This window comes from Hevea brasiliensis, chromosome 6 (assembly GCF_030052815.1).
Source record: "Hevea brasiliensis isolate MT/VB/25A 57/8 chromosome 6, ASM3005281v1, whole genome shotgun sequence".
NCBI classification, from domain to species: domain Eukaryota; kingdom Viridiplantae; phylum Streptophyta; class Magnoliopsida; order Malpighiales; family Euphorbiaceae; genus Hevea; species Hevea brasiliensis.
The window spans coordinates 2,189,180-2,213,085 of NC_079498.1; the positions used below are offsets into that span (position 1 = coordinate 2,189,180).

The window sequence follows — 23,906 nt, forward strand, 5'->3', positions numbered from 1 at the left end:
AATGTCGACACAGGTAATACATGGCTGTCGTCAACTAAAAATACCAATGTCATCACTGATCTGTTATTTGAAAAAAAATGATTTATTCTTTACTATAAAGTATTAAAACTATATACGTAGACGTAACATGTAGCTTAGAATTTTTTGTTAATCTATAAATTTGATATTGGAGGTTAAAAGAATTTTTTTAATAATAAATTAAAGTTAAAAAATAAAAGTGAAATATATGGTAAAATTAAGGAATGAGCTATGCAAATTATTCATAATTTAATAGAAGTAAAATATAATGATTAAATAATATATTTTTTAAAATATATTAACTAAAAAAATTAATTTTATTAAAACGTAAAGATTAAATAATAATTTTTTAGAATATTGTTTTGGTGAAATCTTTAATATAATATTGATGGATTTAATTTAATATTGGTTTCAATTAAAAAAATTAGATTTAGACGAGACTCGATGGACTACTATAAACTATTATATAAATTAATTAGTGAAATAATTTAGTCGAAATAATAAAATAAAATAAATGAATGAAGAGTGTATATATATATATGGATTTTTTTTTAACTTTTAATTATTATTAAATGGTGCCATATGAGCATGTGTATCTCAAATATTTTTGCACTTCCATGCTTATGAATTCATTTTAAATTTCATTTATATAATTATTGTACTAGTCAAATTAACATGGTCTAAATACAATTACATATATTTTAAAATTGATATATTTCATGAAAAATAATAATAATATTAAGTGAATTACGTGTAAAATTTAATAATTATTAAATTAAATATTTATGTTGAGATTTATGCATAATTAAAATAATAAATATATAATTTTAAAATAAATATTAATAAATACAACCTACAAATCCATTTACTTTTTTTAATTTTTTCGCCAAATTAATTTGAGAATAACTTTGAAATTCTTGGCGGGTAATGCCATTTAGTGCAAGTAGTTCCCGCCATTTGCCATTTTATTATCCCAAATTTTGGGTACTCACCGAAAGCTTGACGACGCTAAAATTATAGTTCAACTCGGCACCACATCCGAGTCAATTCGATCCCAGTCCGAGTCGACTTCTGCCCTCGCCCGTCCACGATGTCTTATTTTATAAAGAAATAATTCCAGGCAGGAATTTATTGTGTGTATCTATCACGTATGCATCATTTGTGTGACTTGTTTGACTTCAGTGATGTGGTTGGTCAGTGGTTACGATTATATACAAATGGCCACTCATATATTGTGCTTGCCTAGCAAGGCATGTACTGTAGACAAGTTATAAACTCTATTTTATATAAAAATAAATAAAATATTATTCAAATTAATATTTATATCAAAATATATTTACTATTTAAATTATATTATTTTAATTATTTTTACATAAATTTTAATATAAATATTTAATTTAAAAATATTAAATTATTTTTTAATGTGATATATTACTTTTTTTTTCCTATCCATCACATTTAATTTTATTTTTAATTAATAAACATAATTTATTAATTTTATTAAATAATAAAATAATTAATTAAAATTACCTGTAAAAGGGTTATATAATTTATAACTCAAATAAAAATATAAGAATTTTTCTCAAAAATAAAAAATATAAGAATTCAAGCTAGCCGTTTTTGCAAGGAAAAGAAGAACATAAAACTCGGACGATCCAGAATCGCTGACTCATATGAAAAGCTTTCGAGTCAAACATCCCAACTCGCAACAGTTTTTTACAGTCGGTGAGTAGAAAGAGGCCGTAGTTCACTTGTTCTTGTTCTTCCTTATTAGGGCACATTTCTGTCTCATCTTCACGCACTCAAATAAGCAAAATCCTCAATCTGCTCTTCAATGGTGAGCTTTAAACCCTAACCAGGTGCTTTCGCTTTCTGCAGAGATATTCATATATTGCGTATATCTAATATAAATAGCATTTTTTTTTTCTTTTAAAAAGCAAAAGGTTTCATCATAGTGGTCTATGATTAGGAATGTCTTTTGGTTATGTAACCTATAGGATCTGTGAAAAACCATAATTTATTATGTAATATACTATTTTTTTAATCCTGAATTTTTGTTTTCTAGATAATCAATTGCAATTATTAACTTTTTTTTTTTGTGATTTATTGTGTTTCACAGGGATTTGAACGAGCACTAGATCTGCAGTGGATAGAAATCTAGCGTTGACATTTTTGGGGATGAATTGGAATTAAGGATTTTGCACTTTTGGAACTTTAGGGGTTGTTTTTGATTGAGTTTTGAATTCTGGGTTCGATCTGATTTATTTTGGATTACAGAATGGAGCCTACGGAGGTTACAAAGAGGGGTCGAGGTCGACCAAGGAAACGGAGGCGAGAGGAGGATGAAGCTGATAAAAAGGCGGGTGTTGCTGTTAAGCAGGCTTTGGAAATGAGATGGAAGCCACTTGTGGGTAGATATGTATTGAAAGAATTTGATGATAATGGAATTTTTCTGGGGAAAATAGTGTGCTATGACAGTGGGTTATATCGAGTAGATTATGAGGATGGGCATTGTGAAGATTTGGAGAGTGGTGAGCTACGTCAGTTAATTTTAGGTGACGATGATTTTGATCATGATTTAAGAGAAAGGAGGCAGAAATTAGATGAATTAGTGTTAGGAAAGAGTTTAAAGAATAAGAAGAATTTGGAGAAGGAAGTAGTTGGTTTGAAAAATGAGGTGGATAGGGTTGAAACATCCGTATTGACTGATTTGAGTGGTGAAACAGCAGTTGAGAATGTTGGGACACATGGTGAGGGTGATGCAGATTCCTCGAGTGATTCATCTGAGTATGCGCTAGATGGAGATTTGGAGCCAGAGGGGGAGGTCCCAACTGTACCACCCCCGCAATTGCCTCCATCATCAGGGAGTGTAGGCGTGCCAGAGGAATGTGTTTCATATATTTTCTCAGTGTATGGATTCCTGAGGTCATTTAATGTTTGCCTCTTCTTGAGTCCATTTACATTGGATGATTTGGTTGGGGCAGTTACCTGTAATGTTCAGAATACACTGCTGGATGCCATTCATGTAGCTTTGATGCGTGCATTGAGACGCCATCTCGAGACGCTCTCTTCAGATGGTTCAGATATCGCATCAAAATGTTTAAGGTACTCACTATGCTTTATTTGCATGTTAAAAAGTTATAAAATGAGTGTTTTATGTTGGTAGGTACATGTATGCATGTATATATGTCTATTTTATGTGTTATTTTTAAAAATAATTTTCCAGTACATATTTTGAATTGTGCCCTATTCTCTGTATGCAGTTGTATCGATTGGAGCTTGCTGGATTCACTCACTTGGCCTGTTTATTTGATCCTTTATTTTACAGTAATGGGGTATGCAAAGGGACCAGAGTGGAATGGATTTTATGATGATCTTTTGAAGAGGGAGTATTATTCCTTGCCAGTGAGTAGGAAGCTGAAGATTCTGCAAATTCTGTGTGATGATGTCTTGGATTGCGCAGAGCTAAGAGCAGAAATTGACATACGGGAAGAATCAGAAGTTGGAATAGATCCTGATGCAGTGGCAACCAATCTTCCTGAAAATGGACCAAGAAGGGTCCATCCCAGACATTCCAAGACTTCAGCATGCAAGGACATTGAGGCTATGGAGATTATTGCTGAAAGCCATGGAACTAAGTCTTCTTGTAGTTCAAGTTACTTGGGTTCCAAAGGTTCTGAAGGGGAGGGAGATGCTCCTAGTGTTGATTTAGATGGCAATAGTGATGAATGCCGTCTTTGTGGCATGTATGGGACCTTGCTTTGTTGTGACAGTTGCCCGTCAGCTTATCATTCCAGATGTATAGGCGTTGTCAAAATGCATATACCAGAAGGGCCATGGCATTGTCCAGAGTGCACAATTAACAAACTGGGACCGACTGTTGTCATGGGAACCTCACTTAGAGGAGCAGAAATATTTGGCGTTGATTTATACGAGCAAGTCTTCTTGGGTACTTGCAATCACTTACTGGTGTATGTTATAGCCTCTCTTTTAGTCTCTCTCTCTCTCTCTATCTCTCTCTCTCTCTCTCTCTCTAGTTCATATTGTGTCCTGAATTATGAAATTTGTGCAGCGATATGGCTGGTGTTATTCTTCAGTTCTGTCTTAATAGATTACTGTTATTGTCTCCTCGTATTTTAAAATGCTTAAATTTTTCTGGTTGCCTATTCATTTTCCTTTTCTTTTTTTTCCCCTTTCAGGCTCAGAGCTTCTATAGGCACTGAACCATGTCTGAGATACTACAATCAAAAGGATATACCAAAGGTGCTGCAAGTTCTTTCCTCCTCTGTGCAGCATAGATCCTTATACTTGGAGATATCTAAGGCAATTGCAGAGTATTGGAAAATCCCAGCAAGTGTCTTAGTCCCTTACGAGACAATGGAAAGAGGTTTAATTATATCATCTATAAATGAAAATGAAAAATGCTCATCTTTATCAGTTCCATTAGCTTTCAATGAAAGCCATAAAGTTGCAGATACTGGTGAGGCTGGGAATGTGATTAGTTTAAATGTAAGTAATGTAGATAATATGGTAGTCTCATGTCTTGATGCCTTCATCAGTACAACAATACAAGCTCACCCTCGTGATATCATAAGCAATGGTGATGCAAGAAATTGCCATCTCATGAATGCAAGATTACCTGAGCAGATTAAAGTGGAGTCTACTGGTTCAGTTAACCAGCAGATTGATTCATCAGATGCTGCTCACCATAGTTTTGTTGACAGATCAAGTGTGACGACAACTAGCACTTCTGCAAACAGCAACGGAAGTCACATTGGGCATGGGAATGCTACTTCTTTACCAGCAAATGCATCATCCCAAAGCAAGGAAAGCGATAATGCAGGCTTTGGAAGGGTTGAGAAAAAAATTTTGATGGATAATACTGGATATATGGGCATCTTTTTTAAGCCGTACTCTTACATAAATCACTATGTGCATGGGGATTTTGCAGCATCAGCTGCTGCTAATCTAGCAGTTCTTTCATCTGATGAAAGTCGTGTTTCAGAGACTCATAAATCAGGCAATGCTAGGAAGGTCTTGTCGGACATTTTATTGCAAATAAAAGCATTCTCAACAGCAGCCTCCCGTTTTTTCTGGCCAAGTTTTGAAAATAAGCTTATAGAGGTGCCAAGGGAGAGGTGTGGCTGGTGTCATTCTTGCAAGCTCCCTTCTAACAACAGAAGGGGATGTATGCTAAACTCAGCTGTCTTGACTGCCACTAAAGGTACCATGAAGATCCTTAGTGGTCTTCGTTCTATGATGAGTGGAGAGGGCAGTCTTCCTAGCATTTCAACCTACATTTTGTACATGGGGGAGGTTTTATGTGGTCTTACAGTAGGCCCCTTCGTGAGCACAAGTTACAGAAAACAATGGCGTAAACGAATAGAAGATGCTTCAACTTGCAGTGCAATAAAAGGCCCCTTGCTTGAAGTAAGCTCATTTGTTTTCATGCATGAGTTCATTTTCTTTTACACATTCTTACCTAGGTGGTGTCATTTCTCCTGTCTTGTAAGGCATAGAAATAAATGGTCATAGCTGATTTTCTTCAAGTATGTAAGCTATGTTATTCATCTACTATATTGTAGATGTCATCTGATTTATAACTTGCATTTCCACATGCTTTTACACAATTATGGAATCTGTAGGATAAATATCTCAGGCTGAACTACTATTTTTACATGTAAGCTAGGAAGGAGGGAGCTTGTGTATGATCTTTCAATGGCTCATCCAACAATCTCTTCTAATTTCCATTGCCATAGGCAATGTAGATGAACATATGTCTTCGAGTGGTATTTTTAACTTGTAACATTGAGATGAGTCACAAAGTTGGCATTCATTCACATATTCTCTCTCTCTCTCTCTCTCTCTCTCTCTCTCCTAATAAATACATCAGAAATGCAGAAGTTATGTTGTGCATTTGTTCCTTCTCTCTCTCACTCTCTTAAAAAAAATCTTTATCATCCTTGTAGATAGTTGCAAGTGTTATTGAGTTAGAATCAGCTTTTGGGAAAACACTTTTCACCTTTTAAGTGGCAAAAACAATTACAAATTTTTTACAATTCTTGTTTTCTTGAGAATTTCTTTAGGAAGGTGGAAAACTTATCAAATTTAAGGATACTTTTAAGGCACATAATCTACTACTTAATTTCATTCTTAAGGGTTCTGACTTTTGCTAACAAAACCAACATGCAAAAACTCGACTAAATTTCCATTTTTATTGTGGGTGTCCCTGAAGGAACCCTTCAAACTAAATTTTGGTAAACCTGGAAACATTTTCTTCCTCTACATTCTATTGGGGAGTTGTTGTGGTGGGGGTTCACTCATCTTTGCAGCTAGTCAAGTCTTTTACTTTGTGTTTAAATTTGTAAATGTAGTTGTTAACAATGTTAGTCTTGAAATAAGTGGGACTTAAAGATTGATTGGTGACATCAAATCCTAAATGAGATGCCTGTGTGGCATTCCAAGCCTAAGAATGCTTTGAACATTTTTGTCTAGTCTTGACCTTTGCCCAAGGATGATTATCAAAGCCGAAGAGTGTTCTAGTATTAATTTTTGTCTAATTCTTTTCCATGTTTTTAATTTTTTGCATGTGCTCTCTACATTGGTTGATGTGATCTCACGGTATTCATTGGCAGCTTGAGGAAAACATCCGCACTATTGCGCTTTTTGGTGACTGGGCTAAGGAAATGGATGATTGGTTGTTGGATTCTCCTGCGATTCAATGTTCTACAAGCACCACTGGAACCACACGAAAACGTGGGCCAGGTGGGAAGCGACATAAGAAACAATCTGGTATGTCTGACATTAGAGCTGATTGTTGTGATGACAAAAGTTTCGTGTGGTGGCGAGGGGGAAAGCTACTGAAGCATGTGTTCCATAAAGCAAGTTTTCCTCAGTCAGATGTTAGAAGGGCAGCTCGGCAAGGTAATTGTAGAAGACAGAGAATTTAGAGAATTTCTTTTATATTTCTTCATACAAAAATGATTTACAAGAATTCTAATTTATATACACAGGTTAGGACCAAATAGAAAACTAATAAATACAATGATTCCTAATTATATTCTAATTTACAGCTAATTTACACTAATTAAAGGATTTACACTAATTAAGGGATTCTAACACTCTCCCTTAAGTTAGTTCATGTATGTTGCACATGCCCAACTTGCAAATTAGGGTAAACCCCTTACAACTTAATCCCTTAGTGAACACATCAGCTAACTGGTCTTTCGACCCTACGTAAGAGATACTTAAGGAACCATTGACAACTTTTTCTTTTATGAAGTGTCTGTCAATCTCTATATGTTTAGTCCGGTCATGCTGAACTGGATTGTGAACTAGATTGATGGCAGCTTTGTTATCACAGAACAAGGACAAATCACTAGCTTCCAGCAATTTTTATTCCTCCATCAACTTTCGTAATCACAATAGTTCACAAACACCTTGAGCCATGCTCTAAATTCAGCCTCTTCACTAGATCTAGCTGTCACATTTTGCTTTTTACTTCTCCAAGTGAGTAGATTACCACCAACAAAAGTACAGTACCCAGATGTCGATCTCCTATCATCAAGAGATCCAGCTCAATCTGTATCTGTAAAGGCCTTAATCTGAAGATGGCTATGCTTTGAGAAAAGAAGTCCTTTCCCAGGTGCAGATTTTAAGTATCGCAAGATGCGGAAAACAGCCTCCAAATGAGGTTTACGAGGATCATGCATATACTGACTCACTAGACCCATTGTATATGCTATATCTGGTCTAGTATGCGAAAGATAAATTAGTCTGCCAATTAACCTCTGATATCTCCTTGTATTCACTGATTCCTCAACTCCAGCTTGCAATTTGTAATTTGCCTCAATGGGAGACTCTGCTGGTTTATAACCTAGCATTCCTGTTTCTTCCAATAGATCCAGTATGTGCTTCTTTTGAAAAATAAAAATTTCTTTATCTGATTTGGCAACCTCTATTCCAAGAAAGTACTTGCCTTTCCAAATCTTTGATTTCAATCCTTTAGATGAGCCATTTCTTCCCTATCATCACCAGTTACTACAATATCATCCATATAGACAATAAGCAGAGTGATCTTACCCTTATAGTGTTTTATAAACAAGGTGTGATCAGCATTGCTTTGGCAGTATCCAAAGGAAACCATAGCCTTACTGAACATGTCAAACTATGCCCTAGGTGACTGTTTTAAGCTATACAGTGCTTTCTTCAATCTACAAACTTTTCCTTTGGTTTTCTCATCCTCAAATCTTGAAAGAATTTTCATACACACTTCTTCTTCCAAATCACCATGTAGAAAGGCATTTTTTATATCAAACTGTTGCAAATCCCCTCAAGATTTACTGCACATGATAGTAAAATTATGATGGTATTCATTTTAGCAACAGGAGCAAAAGTTTCCAGGTAATCTACCCCATACATCTGTATGAAGCTTTTTGCTACCAAACTAGCCTTATACGATTCAATTGAACTATCTGCTCTATGTTTCACAGTGAACACTCATTGGCATCCAACTGGTTTTTTTCTCAGTGAAAGAGTAAAAAGTTCCCATGTCTCATTCTTTGCCAGAGCTCTCATCTCCTCTACCATGGCTGCCTTCCATTTTGGATCAAGACATGCTTTTTTCCAATCCTGTGGGATAGAAACAGAGGAAACAGACAATAGAAAGGCTCTATAGGATGGAGACAAAGAATCATAGGAGATGAAGTTAGAGATTGGATGTTTAGTACAGGTTCTAACACCTTTTCTCAGAACAATAGGAATATTAAGATCATTATCAAAAGAAGGAAAAGTAGACTGAGAATTAAAATTAGACTCTTCAAGAACCAAAGGAAACTCATTACATACCTCAGGATGTTCAGGAATTGAATCCAGAGATTCTGATTGATCAGCAGTCTCCTGCTCGATGGCTATATCTGTCTTGTTTCACTGAGTATAGATTCTCAAATCTGATCTATTTAGTCTCCCTTGAGATTTAGGTGACTCCCCCTGAGTATCATTATTAGGTATAGACTTTAAACCCAGATTTTCCCTTTGAAGTTGAAAGTTGGGAGAAGACAAAGAAGAAGGAAAAGACACCTCTTCTTCCTTCCTATGCTCCCCTCGAAAAGAGGGATGAAAATAAGATTTAGATTTCCTAAAAGTAACATCCATGCTCACAAAATATTTCTGTGTAGGAGGGTGGTAACACCTATACCCCTTTTGAGTACTGGAATAACCAACAAAGACACACTTGAGGGCTCGAGGTTCTAACTTCCCCCTATTAGGCTGATGAATAAAGCAAACACAATCAAAGACCTTTGGAGGAACAATATATGAATTTTTACCTTGCAAAATCTGTAAAGGACTCTTAAAACTCTAAAGTCCAAAGTGGCATCCTGTTAATAAGATATGCAGCAGAAAGAATAGCATCCCCCCATTAAGGTTTGGGAATATTCATTGTAAGCATAAGAGACCTAGCAACTTTAAATAAGTATCTATTTTTTCTCTCAAACACTCCATTTTGAGTACTAGTGTTAACACAACTAGTTTGATATAAAATTCTATGTGACTTCAAATATTCTTGAAAAACTCCATTCATATACTCTGTGTTATTATCAGTTCTCAATATTTTAACATGAGCATCAAACTGGGTGCTAATCATTTTGTGAAACTGCTGAAAACATAAAAATATTTTATTTTTCTCTTTCATCAGATATACCCAAGGTAACCTACTGCAACAATCAATAAAAGTCACAAATCATCTATAACTCGATAAAGACAATTTGAGTAGGCCCCCACACATCAGAATGGATAGTCATAAAAGGAACTGAAGCCTTATTATTTATTGCAGGATAAGATTGTCTAGTATGTTTGGCAAACTCACAAGCATCACATACTAACAATTTAGTTTTGAATTGTTTAAACGAAAGAGGATAAAGTTTCTCTAAAACAGTAAATGAAGGATGTCCAAGTCTCTTATGCCACTGGATAATTTCTTCCTCAGCACCCATAGACTGTCCCAACATGGCCTGATCAACACAATCATTCAATAAATATAGCCCATCTTGCAGTCTACCACTGCCAATCATTCTCCCTGTTATCAACTCTTGAAATACACAGTGAGTGGAAAAAAAAATCAATTTTGCAGTTAAGAGCTTTTGTGATAGAACTAAGAAACAGAAGATTAATAGGAAAGCTAGGCACATGTAAGACAGAATTAAGACTTATAGTAGGAGTGCATTTAATAGAACCTGTTCCAGAAACATTAGATAAGGATCCATCCGCAGTGCGGACTTTTTCTTTGCCTAAACATGGAGAATAGGATATGAATTTATTCGAAGAGCCTGTCATATGTTTGTTTGCTGCAGAATCTATAACCCAAAATGAATTATTATGATTGGCAAGAAAAGCATTACCTAAGTTGACGAAGTTAGAAGAGACAACTGTAGTAGATTGTGATTCAAGTTGTGACAGGAATCGCCTTAGAGTCTGTACCTCTTCATTGGAAAACATCCTAGTGATAGCAGTATCTTTAGAAACACTCACAGCTCAGATACATTTGCTTGTGGTCTAGCAGAGCCCATCCTTTTTCCTCCACGCCCTTTAGTTGGGCGGCCATGCAGCTTTCAACATTGTTCTTTGGTGTGTCGGGATTTTCCACAGTAGTCACAATGCAAGTGAACCTTATTTGATGGACCATGTGACTGTTCTCGTAAGGAGTTAGCAGTCAGCCCAACCTTATCAACAGCTATAGAATTGATCATGACACTCCTTCTGCTCTCTTCCTGTTGAACATAAGAATATGTCTGCCTTAAGGTGGGCAAAGGATCCTTACTAATTACTTAGACTCGAATCTGATACTCCACATTTAGCCCAACAAGAAATCATATTTGCGCTCTTTCTCAATCAATTTCTGGAACTTAACTGCATCAGTCGGACATGAAACCTAAAAGTCCTAATAGAAATTCAACTCTTGCGATAGACCACTCAATTCCGCATAATACTAAGCAACAGTCAACTCACCTTGTTTCATTCCATGAACTTTGTTTCTAAGCTCATAAACTTGTGTATCATTCCCAACTTGAGAACAAGTCTGAGAAACAGCACTCCAAATGGTAGCTGCACAGTCCAACAGTAAATATCCACGAGCTATATGAGGTTGCATAGAATTGATGAACTATGATATAGCAAGAGAGTTCTCCGACTCCCACTGATTGTAGGTAGAACTAGCACTTTCTGGCTTTTTCTTATTTTCAGTGATATACCCCTGCAGTCCTCTAGCTTGAATGAACAGTAGACAGGATCTAGACCTTGCCAAATAATTAGTTCTATCTAACTTTACAGGACTAATTTGTAAAGAGAGATTATCACCGACAAATTCAGCCTTTGTTTCAAAGGCTTCCTTCTTTCCATCGGTCATTTTTCAATTAAAGAAATAGGTACTGAGGCAGAAAGCAAGAAATTAGGCAATGGAAGATACTAAAAAAAAAAAATATGCAAACCAAGTGTGGAAACACGTTGGTCAGAGGCGCGCCAGACAGGGAAGGTCGTCAGCAAGAGGCATGGCTTGAGAAATCACTGGAAAAAGGGTTCATGCGCCAGCGCGTGAGCTCACGCGCTTCACCGGACGGTGGCGGGACTCCGGGCGTAGGCCGATTGGCTGGTGTCCTTCCTCCTCTACCTTCCTAGAATGATGTAGAAGCTTGACCCACAAAAAAAAAACTACCCAGAACTATATTGTTCACGCTAAAAAATTTTGGCATAGCTCTGATACCATGTAGAAGACAGAGAATTTAGAGAATTTCTTTTATATTTTTTCATACAAAAATGATTTACAAGAATTCTAATTTATATATAAAGGTTAGGACTAAATAGGAAACTAATAAATACAATGATTCTTAATTATATTCTAATTTACAGCTAATTTACACTAATTAAGGGATTCTAACCGTAATTGTTACACCTTAGCTGGGACTTTTTGTGTCAAAGTGTAGAAAAATTACCTTTTCCCCATTGTAAGCATCTTTGGTTTATCTAAAGTCTCACTTGTGATGTTCTTGCATTTATTAATTATTAAAATTTAGGGAAATGAAAAATTCAATTTTTTGGTTCTAACTCATCAGGTGGTTCAAGAAAGATTTTTGGTGTGTATTATGCTGATGATACTCAACTTCCTAAAAGAAGCAGACAGATGGTTTGGAGAGCTGCAGTTGAGAAGAGTAAGAATGCATCATGGCTAGCTCTTCAGGTTTGTTATAATTTTCATATTTTAAAACAATAATTATATATTGGTTGCTTCCTTAATAGATTACAACAATAACAGTGTATTAGTTGCTTACTCCTCCCTTGTTAGTATACAAGGCTCTAATGAATTTTGTACTCATACGAGTCTTGAACATTTTGTTGGAATTTGCATCAGGTTAGATACCTAGACCTTCATGTGAGATGGAGCGATCTTGTTCGTCCTGAGCAGAATATTCAAGATGGAAAAGGTCCAGATACAGAAGCCTCCTTTTTTAGAAATGCAATCATTTGTGATAAGAAAACTGAGGAAAACAAGATTAGGTATGGAGTAGCTTTTGGGAATCAAAAACATCTCCCTTCCCGCATCATGAAGAATATAATTGAAATAGAGCAAAGTGCAGATGGAAAGGAAAAATACTGGTTTTTTGAAACGCATGTTCCTCTATATTTGCTCAAAGAGTATGAAGAAAAGGCTGACAAGATGTTTTTGCCATCAGCTAAGAAATCTTTGAATGAACTATCTAAATTACAGAGAAGACAACTGAGAGCTACCCGTAGGGATATATTTTTATATCTTGCTTATAAGAGAGATAAGTTGGAGAGATGCTCTTGTGCATCGTGCCAACGTGATGTTTTACTTAGGTAATTATTTGATATTGCCATGATCTATTTTTCCTTTATTTTGCTGCCTCAACTTGCTCTAAGCTTAATTTTCTTTTCTGTGGTGATCCTCAGGAATACAGTGAAGTGCAGTGGTTGCCAAGGTATGCTGCTTATAAGCTCCCATTCTTAACTACCCTTTTGTTCAATTTTTTAAAGTAATGTTTTATTCTAAACCAAAAGTTTTGGAACATCAGATAAATTTCTGCTAATCTATGCTGGTATATATATAAAAAGAGCACATCTTTATTACAGTATGGCCTTGATGATTTTGTGATTTGGCCTTGTCGCAAGGGTTTATGTGGTCCCCAGACGGTTCTCACCGAAGTGGGAAAAGTGAGGAGTCGCCACTTTAATTTTGAGGGAAATTAAAGAAAACTATTTTTTGAAAATTAAAATTCACTTTGAAAACAGAGATTCTAAGTTCGGGGTCCGTATACGGGTGGGGAAGGTGTTAGGCACCCCACCTCGTCCCTCAACGAAAGTAAGCGGATTTAATGTTATGCTCTTTATAAATTAAAACTGATAATTAGGGGGTTAGAATGATGATGTTAATCCTTTGTGCGGATTAAAGGAATATTTTATATCTCACTATTTAGGGTTGCCCAAGTACACAAGTACATGAGATGACCCTGTAGTGATTAGGTGTAACGTAACGGATTTTTGTTGGGGGGTTAATTTGCATATTGAAGTTATGATATTTTAATTTGGATTTAAGTTAAGAGAATTCGGGTAAAAACTCTTGCCCGATCTCTTAATGTATTCTGTTAAATTTTAGCGGATTTCGGGTAAGAACTCTCCCCCGATCTTCACATAATTTATTAAGATTTTAGCCAAGAATTCGGGTATGAACTCTCTCTCGATCTCTTAGTGTATTAAGAATTTTATTTGAGAACTCGGGTAAGAACTCTCCCCCGATCTTTTAGTGTATTCCGTTAAAGATTAGACTGAGTTCGGGTAAGAACTCTCCCCCGAACTTTTAGAGTTAAGAATTTTATTTGAGAGCTGGGGTAAGAACTCTCCCCCGATCTCTTAGTGTTACGAATTTTATTCGAGAACTCGGGTAAGAACCCTCTCCCAATTTCTTAGTGTATTAAGAATTTAATGAGAACTTGGGTAAGAACTCTCTTCCGATCTCTTAGTGTATTTCGTTAAAGATTAGACTGAGTTCGGGTAAGAACTCTCCCCCGAACTCTTAGTGTGTTGCGTTAAAAATTAGGCTGAGTTCGAGTAAGAACTCTCCCCCGAATTCTTAGTGTGTTGCGTTAAAAATTAGGCTGAGTTCGGGTAAAAACTCTCCCCCGAACTCTTAATTTGTTTACGTTAAAAATTAAACTGAGTTCGGGTAAGAACTCTCCCCCGAATTCTTAATGTGTTTATTAGAATTGCGTTTTGTAAGAACTTGGAACCAAGGATTTTGGTAAAGGGTCCTTTTTGACCCCTTTTTGTGGGAATAGAGTACCGAGGACACGAGAGACCCATGTAAAGCTTTTCCTAGCCTACGGGACCTTACAACTAGATGGTGGATGCAAGACCGAACAACTTGCCGATCTTCTTCATGATTGCCTTATAAGAATTCTTTGATTCGATCTCTTTTGCCGCTCGCCTGGGATCCGAACTTATTTTAATTCCCAATCTATTGTCTTATCGGCTAGGTTCATTCCGAGGCTCGATCTCATAACTTGTTTATTTGACCTATTCTTGTTTCCAATCTATTCGACCTTTGTTACACCTATCTTTCTTAGTCATTTTTTATTTGTTCCGACCCAAAACTCTCGTGTTGAAATACCACTGTCTACATTCTTTTAGGGTATTTACAAGTTGCCTATGACTTGAATGTATACTCTCGAAGGGAAAGAAAACCAAGTGACGATAAATGGAATTTACGAATGAAATAAAAGAAGACGCAAGAAATAACTATTGACCTATATAATCTATTTTGAAATTTAGTGCGACTGGATGTAAAAGAAATTTTAAGAGAAAACTGGAGAAAACGAAATAAAGATATTGGACAAAATAATAGTTTAGACGCTTACCTGTGGGAAGTTGAGGAGACAGATGAGCTGACTCCAGTATCCACAAATCTTGCAGAGGTGAAAGCTGGCGGCCGAAGGACTCGAACTTACCCGAAGCAATGGGAATAGGTCGGAACGAAATTGAACTGTGAAGACAATGCACAGATATTAGAGTGGTGGGAACGAGGCGAAGTGAAGATGGTTTCAGAGGGTGGTGCACAGGCGCTGAAAATGAAAATCTCGGGGTTCAGAGCTCCTTTTAGTGAAATATTTCAGAAAACTGGTTTCTAAAGTTTCTCAATACTTCGAAAGCTCGAAATGGCAAGACTGAATCAAAATCCAAATTCTTTCCACGACAATCACCACCTTCTATTTTTTTTCCGTCCCTTCTACAGTGTTGCATGCAGGTATTTATAGGGAACGGGTGGCCAAAATGAAGGGTCAGGATCTCACCAGGGGAGACGGAGGGTTTAGATTCAAAAGGATATAATATGATGTCTGAGAATTAAAGAGAATCAAAATGGAGGGTCGGGATTTCGTTCAGAATATCCGTCCTTTCTTCTCTTAATCCAACGGCTCAGGGTCTCGCTTTACAAAATGGATCCAAAGGCTGAGAATAAAAAGCGCCGAACCTGTCGTCTGCTTTTTGATTCGAGGGCTCCAGATCCATCCTTACAATTATGATCAACGGTGAAAATCGAGATGTGCAGGACTGCTTTAACTGTTTTGGCATCTAGCGGCTAGGTGGGCGTCCTTGCAAATGAGATGTGTGGTGAGGATCTGGTCACGCCTGCAATGCTTTAACTAACTCGGATCTGACAATGAAGAGAGTTAATTGAAAGTTCTGACCGGAAGTTATTTAACCCTTCTGCGCTTTCCGATCTCTATAGGTCGTCTCCTGTCTTTTCCGATCTTCCCATTACGACCATCCTCTTTTGGGGTCATTATCCCAATCTCTATCTCTTGTATCGGGTCCCCTCTTATTTCTCGATCTCTCTCATTCTAGATCTTTCCTCTCTATCTAACTTGCATTGGTCTATGCAATAAATTCTTCAATTACCAATGCGTCCGCTTCGGATTCTGTATGCAATAAATGCCAAGGCCCTATATATATATGCAATCATAGGAAGTCACCTTCACACTTCACTTTTCCTTTTTCAATGCACCACTTCCCCAATTCTATCTTTTCCGGTGATAATTCTAATCATGATGGCCCTTTTGATATTTTTCCGACTGTTTCTTTCTTCACTCGCCTGAAAATTTATGACCCCGGTGATCGGAGAGCTATGAGAACGTCATCTAATGACAGTGAGGGAACCGGACTAATTTACCGATCAAGATCGAAAGTGACGGCCATGCCGATCTCGAATCGGTCTATCGGTACAATCGGTAGACCGATCTCGGACAAGAGGACTGCTAATTTTAATCTTGATGTCGGTGACCGTCTCTTGAAGTTCATTTGGCTTCCAATCATATCGGGCGTTCCGACTGTAGCTCGGTTCTGGTCAATGACATCGGCGATGACTCCACTCAATATCATGAGAGTCATAGTCACCCTATCTGAGCTGCACATCTATCCAATACTTGTGGCTGGCTTTCTGATCAAACACATCTTTTGATTCAGCCATAAGACTAGGCTTTGACATAGGCCAGCATTCTGGGCTTCGGAGTAGTCTTAAGCTTGGTAGAATGTAGTGCTGATTTTAAGAGATCGCCTAAATGATGTAATCCGATCTTTTGAGATCGCCCCAATGATGTAATCCGATCTTTTGAGATCGCCCCAATGATGTAATCCGATCTTTTGAGATCACTCAAATGATGTAATCTGATCTTCTGAGATCGCCCAAATGATGTAATCCGATCTTTTGAAAATGAAATGAAATTTTTATTTAAATGTTTTTGTTTTGTTATCGCATTAGTTATTTTTCCGATCTCTGATAAGTGTGTCCGATCTGATCCCTAGACGAATCGCCATTCGGCGATCCGTGGGTTTGGAAATTTATTCAATTTGATGACCTTAGTTAACCGATCTCATTTATCTGATTTTTTTACTAAGTTTCTGGAACCTTTTTGCGATGTGTTAAGAAGGCGGCCCAGTTCCTCTATCTGATGCGTCACTTGGGATTTCGTGAGCATTTAATGCTTAGACGGGTATAAATGGGGGGAGAGGTGAGTCCTTTGTTTCCTTATGTTATTTTCAGGCCTTCCCTTAGCGAATTCAACACTTCTTCTCGCTTTTTAGAGTTTTCAGGCACCGATTACACTCCGGTAAGGATTTTAATTTTTCCTCAGTTAATTTTCCTTTTTGTTTTCTGAAAATGAGCGGTACCGAGGGTCAGAGAGCTGCTAGCCTGCCTTTCGTCCATATTTCGTGGACCTCGGAAGAAGGCGATGTGATTAGATCAGACGAACGATCCAGCACGGCCATCGTTTCGATTACTCGTCCGCCTACCAGACCGAAGCGAGGAACCTCTTCAAGAAGGGAAAACTTGCTAGTTGATGAGCTGCCGTCCGTCCTGAGAGAAACCGATCTCCAATCCATAAGTCAGGAGTACAATCTGTGGATCAACTCCTTTGAACTGATCAAATGCCATGGCGACCTTCGGGCCGATCACTTCTTTGAAGAAGGCGATCTCATCATAGTATACGAAGAGCAGCTGAAGGCCGGGCTCCGTTTTCCCTTGGATGAATTTTACAAGGCCGTCCTAAAGTTCCACCATGTCTCGGTAGCTCAAGTGCATCTGAACTCCTGGCGAACTTTAGTAGCCTTCAGGGGCCTCTGCCGAGCCAAGAGACTGGAGCCCACGGCTAAAGTCTTTGCCGAGCTGCATAGGCTTGCTCGAAGGAACGATGACGAATTCTGGTTCTTTTAGGCAAAGCTGACCTGCGCGCTTTTTACTGATCTTCCTTCTTTGCTGAAGAACTGGAAGGATCGGTTTTTCATCCTTAGAACTAAGGATCGAAACGGCTTTGAAGGGATCCCACGTAATTGGAATTATTTGGTCCCCCAACTCCCTAAGAAGCTCACTTTAAATAGGGACGAAGACGCCATGGTGAAAGATTTAAAGATTCAGGCGTCCACCCACAAATTCTCATGCTTAGATGCGGTTATGGTCGAACTGAAGTGGTGGATGATGCGGCTGATTACCGACGAAGACTACGAGCTTCAGCTCTCTAATCTCGGTCCTGGTACAATCCATATCTCTAGCCTCTAAATCTTAGCGAACTCACTGATTTCTTCTTTGTGCAGGTATGGCGAGTGGTAACGCTTCTAAAGAGAGCTGCAAGGGAAAGAGGGAGGTCTTCCGAAAGGTACGGGCGATGAAGGAGGCTACTGCTACTGCTGCTTAGACACCTCAGCAAGATTTGGTAGAAATACCGAGCTCCCCTTCTCGACCTCATGAGCCGGTCTCTGAAGTAGAGGTCGCCGTTTCTCCACCTCGGCAGATTGAATGTCCGCCTCCCCCGGCTCCTCCGATCTCTTCCAATGTGGAAGGGGAGTCTTCTGACCCTACTGTTAGGACGCTTTCCTAGGGAGCTCAACTTCTCATCCAATCACTAAAAAGGAACGGTTCCACCCGAGGGAATCCTGGCCTAGCCAAAGTTATGGGCGCCTCCATCTGCTTCCAAGAAGATTAGAACAGGTTGGCAGAGGAGAGTATCGACGACATTTTAACTCAAACAATGAGTTTGGGCTTGGAGGCTATTGCAAATCAGCATGTGATCAGAGAAAAAGCCCACGCCTTAAGGAAGGAGATTCTTAAGGCGGTCCAAGATGCTTCAGCTGCAAAGGCTCAGCTCTCCTCTGCCAATGATTACATCGCAAAACTGGAAGATCGGGTGAAATATTGCGAAGAGAGGATAACCGAAGTGGAGCGGGAACTTGAAGTTTCTAGGGCTGGTCGATCTGCCGATCTCGCTCGTTTTTTCTGAGGAACTTCGAGCGAAGGAGGCGGAGCTCCAAGCGAAGCAAGAGGAGAGCACCACAAAAGAAGCTGGGGCATATGTGAACGCCCATAACGACCTCCTGGCCGAGCTGAAGAAGCATTATCCTGAGGAGGACTTCTCCTGGATGGATAAGCTCATCCCAGAGGTCAAAGAGGACAGTGATGAGGAGCCCAAGGGTGAGGAGAGAGAGAGGGATGTATCTGAGGCGCAGGGCAGAGAAGACCCCCCTCGCTAATTGACTTGTATATATTTTATTTTTGAAATGAATTAAAGTCTTTTGTGTTCAATTTCTTGATGATATCGGAAAGCATCCAAACCAAACTGTCTGAGTACTTAATTAATTGAATGTAATTGAACATTAAACCTGAGAGCGACTAATAATCAAAAGATAAGAGATTGGAAAAACCATTACGCGTGAACATGAGATCGGACTAAGTCATGACCAAATATCGGATGAAACTTTAAAATATTAGAATTGCCTAGATTTGACATTGACTTGAACTTTTAAGATCGGAACCATTATTAGACCGAATAGAAATCTTAACTTCATTTTAAGGAACATCTGGGGCATTTAAGCGAGAAGCCCGATCACAACACTAACCAAATGAAGTTCTACAATATTTGTACAGAGAGATCGGAGAATATCAGTAGGCAAGATTAAATGGTCCGGAGACCCAATGTTGACTCGAACTTATCTGATAAAGACCAAGAGATCGGAAAACAATCTAACTTGAGCGTGAGATTGGTCTGTTCCAGGGACGAGCAATCGGTGAGTCCGGAAAAGCCATTTGTGATTGGGGGCATCGGTTGAGAGCAGATAATAAAGTTTCAATTTTAAAAGTCCTTGACTTCGAAGGTCGGCCAAAATATGGTGTCTACAGACATCTCTAAAATACAATAGTTTTTCTCTTGAAAATTTACAGTTACATGTAATTGCTTTGACTCTTGGAAATTCACGATCACTTTTCCCTTTTTCTTTTGAGAAAAGGTTTTTGGCACATAGGACATGCCACCTTATAATTGGTCTGTTTCTTTTGTAAGTCCAAGAAAAAAGAAAGATATATCAAGTAATATTTTTTTAAGGGAATAGATGGACATCTTTCTAATTTAAGCACATGCATGTAGAACTAATTAGCAGGGAAACTGAGTATTTATCAAGTACTATTTCTGTACATATATCTAGAACTTCCGCTTGCTGATAAATTTTGGTGCGCTAGAGATGTTGAAAAAATAGAGTATTTCTTAAAGCTAATATATCTTGTAAGAATCAAAATATTATCATTTTATGCCAGTTTAAGTACAATAATGCATGTCTTGATATTTGGCAAAATATGCACTTGTGTAAGTGAATTTTATGGTTCATAACTTCTAAATTTGCACATTCTGGTCCTATTACATTTCAATCCCTTACCTTTTTTTTAAAAAAAAAAAAAAAAAAAAGAAACTGCTTTCAGTCCTTTGCCTTTTAAGTGAAACAATTTGTTAGATCTCACCTTTTGTATTTTTAGGGATTTAACTGTTTCATTTAAAAGTTTTAGGACTAAAAGGTTACTCCATTTAGAAATTCAGGGAATATAGGTAATAGAAAGACTGAAAAGTGGTAAGGTTAAAAAGTCAAGGGCCACAAAATTTTCTTTGAGAAAAACTAGTATTTGAGTGTATATTATGCCAAATCGTGGTATTTGGTAAATTACCCAAGCATCTAAATGGCCTGTTGCCACTCTACCAAGACAAGTTCTTATTGAAGAAAAGAATTTGTTATATTGCCTAAGATAATTTACAAACTGACAAGTACGTTACTTGCGCTCACAGAACTCAAGCGTACCTTCCAAATATGCGCCTTTTTCTATTTCTTGGTGTTAATATCCCACATCAATTTGGGATAAGGGGTAATGTGCCCTTTATAAAGTTTTGGACACTCCTTCCCCCTTAAGCTAGCTTTTAGAGATGAGTTAAGCTGGATTTATTTTCTTAATACAGTATTAGAGCCTCCACAACCAATGTTGGGCCTTCCATAAGTGTTTCACACTCTAGTTGTTCATCCTGAGCGTAAAGGGGGTGTGTTAATATTTCACATCAGTTTGGGATAGGGGTAATGTGCCTCTTATAAAACCTTGGGCGCTTCTTCCCCTCCACACCCCCCTCCCCCCAATTTTTTTAAGACTTGGCTAGTTAAGCTATTGACAATTTGAATTTCTTGAATACTCAACTCAACTCAACTAAACCTTTATCCCAAAAATTTGGAGTTGGCTATATGGATTCTCTTTCTCCACTCTAAACGATTTTGGATTAAATTCTCGGAAATATGTAATGCTTTTAGGTTATGTTGTACTATTCTCTCCCAAGTCAGTTTATGTCTACCCCTTCTTTTCTTTCTATCCTCTAACTTAATGTGCTCTACTTGTCTAACTGGAGCCTTCGTATGTCTACGCTTCACATGACCAAACCACCTCAATCTCAATTTGAATTTCTTGAATGATTCTGCCAATTTTATTTTGTGCTAAGATATGGTTGCACTAATGGGTTTCATTTATGCCATTCTCTGCCAGGTTATTGTCATAAAGACTGTACTGTAAATTCAACAAGTTTTATGAATGAGAAAGTTGAATTCTTGATTACCTGCAAGCAGTGTTACAATGCCAAAGCTGTTGCTCATGAAACTAGTAATGAGTCTCCAACTACTCCCTTGCCCTTTCAAGGGAAAGAATCTCATAATATACTGACAGCCACCAAAGGCACAAGGATTAAACTTCGTAATCAACCATTAATATCTATCAGAGCCCAGGAGAGTAGTTCTGAGATGAAACAAACTACTGTTTCTGGTCTGGCAACAAAAAAGAAAACTAGATCATGCAGTTGGGGTGTCATTTGGAAGAAAAAGAACACCGACACAGGAATTGATTTCAGGCGTGAGAACATTCTTTTTAAGGGCAATTCAGAGAGGTTGAAGCCTGTTTGTAATCTTTGCAAAAAGCCATATAATCGTGATCTGATGTATATCCACTGTGAAACTTGCAACAGTAAGCATTCTCCACATGTTAGGTTCTATTTCTCTTTTAAACAAAATGTGTACTTCAACTTTTGTTTTAAAAACCGTTTGATTTGGCTTCATGCAGGTTGGTTTCATGCTGAAGCTGTAGAACTTGATGAGTCAAAACTTCCAAACGTTGTGGGCTTCAAATGCTGTAGGTGTCGTAGAATAAAATCACCCAAGTGTCCTTATGATGATAATTTTGAAGGTGAGAAGACAGTGAGCCATAAGCAATGTGAGAGGGTGTTAAAGAAAGGATATATAGGCGTTGGCTATGATTCTGGAACTGTTGCTGAATCTAAAGAGTGTGAACCCATTACTCTGATGTTTCCTGTGGAGGAGTTGTTGGTACAAGATGATGATCCTCTACTTTTCTCTATTTCAAGAGTTGAGCAAATTACAAAGGACAACTCTAGATCGGAGCTTGAATGGAACGCTGCTGGACAGGGGCCACAGAAACTACCAGTCAGAAGGCATACAAAGCCTCAAATAACTGCTGAAGGTATGTTTGAGAACAATCATCACATTGAATCGTCTGTGCCTGTTGGTAGGAATAACCTCATAAACCCTAAAGAGGAATTACCTTCTTGTGTGGAGTGGGATGTTTCCACTAATGGCCTTGAAAGGGAGGTTTTTGAAGGTCTGAACTACGAGGATATGGAGTTTGAACCGCAGACATACTTCTCCTTTACAGAGCTGTTGGCATCAGATGATGGTGACCAGTTGGATGGATTTGATGCTTCAGGGAATGTTTTGGGGAACTCTGAAAATCAGGTTTGTACAGTTTCACAGGATGGGTTTCCTGAACAGTGTGCAATGGATATTTCTGGTGATCAGCAGGAACCAATGATTGCTTCCAAATCAACCATTAATACTAAGCAGTGTAAGATGTGTTCACACTCAGAACCAGTCCCTGACCTTTCATGTGAGGTTTGCAACTTAGTGATACACAGTCATTGTTCTCCTTGGGTTGAGTCCTCATCTCCAGAAGGCACCTGGAGTTGTGGTAATTGCCAAGAATGGCAGTAGCAATATTGTTGCCTTGTGGCTGTGGGGTTTCAGGTTTTTTGGTTGGACGCAGTGATGCAGATGCTTATACATTGGACAACGTTTGTGAACTAAACCTTAGTCGACTCTTCATTATTAACAGGCAAGAAGATGATGAACCAGTTTGATTCTTCATTGCTGACGCAGCTGGGGATGCTTTCGTAAAATGCGCATTGGAGTTGAGGGCGCCCCTCTCTTGCATTGCCAGAGTTGATGATGCTTCAGGGCATAGTTCTCCCCCATATTCCTACTTACAGAATCAGTCCTTGTGAAGTCCCGACCATTTTTTACTCGGGTTTTTTCAGATAACGGCACAAATTGGTTCGCTTCACAGCCTCACAGATGGTCCCTTAATGGGAGATAAGCAGGATTTTTTAGTTGTGCTTATCTGATTACCTAGCTTGTATAGATCACATTGCAACCCAAATTTTTTTAAGATAAGGTTGAAAGCATGATTTTACCATTATTTTAGCGGACCTTTTTCCCTTGCAAATGTGTCTAAATAAAGCAAATGATTAGGTCTGGACGTATTCTTTTCTTTTTTGATCAAGATGGTCTGGACATATTCACTGCTTCACCTAGCCTGCTAAAGAATCAAGTTTAAAAGTGCACATTTTTATTTATTTGGCGCGGCTTTGTGATTGGGTCTAAATGAAGCCAGACTCTGACCTACACAAATAAAAGTAAGGGATCAGTACTGGAAATTAAAAGCCTGAATAAACCTATTTAATATTATAATAACATATTATGCTGTTCATTCAACGGCAGCTTATCTAATTACCATCCATAACAAGTCCCAGAAAGCTGCCATTGACGCTCTTCTTTCTAGTTACTAATCCAAAGTCTTCAAAACTCCACTCGGCTTTCTCCACAGGTCACAATGTGAATGTGAGAATTTTATTACCATCAATGGTGTTTGGTAAGAGATTAAAAAAATAATAATAAAGTATTGTGTTACTTCA

At 38.0% G+C, this 23,906-nt stretch overlaps 1 protein-coding gene across 4 annotated transcripts; it reads left to right on the top strand.

Annotated features, from left to right (window-relative positions):
- Window positions 1–1,615: 1,615 nt before the first annotated feature.
- Window positions 1,616–23,474, top strand: LOC110635430 (DDT domain-containing protein PTM). Of its 4 annotated transcripts, none has more exons than XM_021784759.2 (10): window positions 1,616–1,877; window positions 2,138–3,123; window positions 3,282–3,989; window positions 4,218–5,448; window positions 6,654–6,942; window positions 12,123–12,247; window positions 12,419–12,885; window positions 12,979–13,007; window positions 21,416–21,886; window positions 21,983–23,474. In XM_021784759.2, the coding sequence occupies exons 2-10, from the start codon at window positions 2,297–2,299 to the stop codon at window positions 22,924–22,926; spliced, it is 5,091 nt and encodes a 1,696-aa protein (XP_021640451.2). In that variant the 5' UTR covers window positions 1,616–1,877; window positions 2,138–2,296; the 3' UTR covers window positions 22,927–23,474. The 4 variants fall into 4 exon arrangements, with proteins under 4 accessions (XP_021640451.2, XP_021640450.2, XP_021640452.2 ...); XM_021784758.2 differs by having other exon boundaries at window positions 1,616–1,855; XM_021784760.2 differs by lacking the exon at window positions 1,616–1,877 and adding an exon at window positions 1,984–2,042.
- Window positions 23,475–23,906: the final 432 nt, after the last annotated feature.

Coding starts and splice junctions, on each gene's coding strand:
- LOC110635430 (XM_021784759.2), top strand. CDS start 2,297: ATGGAGCCTACGGAGGTTACAAAGAGGGGTCGAGGTCGACCAAGGAAA. Junction 6,943..12,122: donor TAGAAGGGCAGCTCGGCAAG/GTAATTGTAGAA, acceptor CTAACTCATCAG/GTGGTTCAAGAAAGATTTTT. Junction 13,008..21,415: donor GAAGTGCAGTGGTTGCCAAG/GTATGCTGCTTA, acceptor ATTCTCTGCCAG/GTTATTGTCATAAAGACTGT.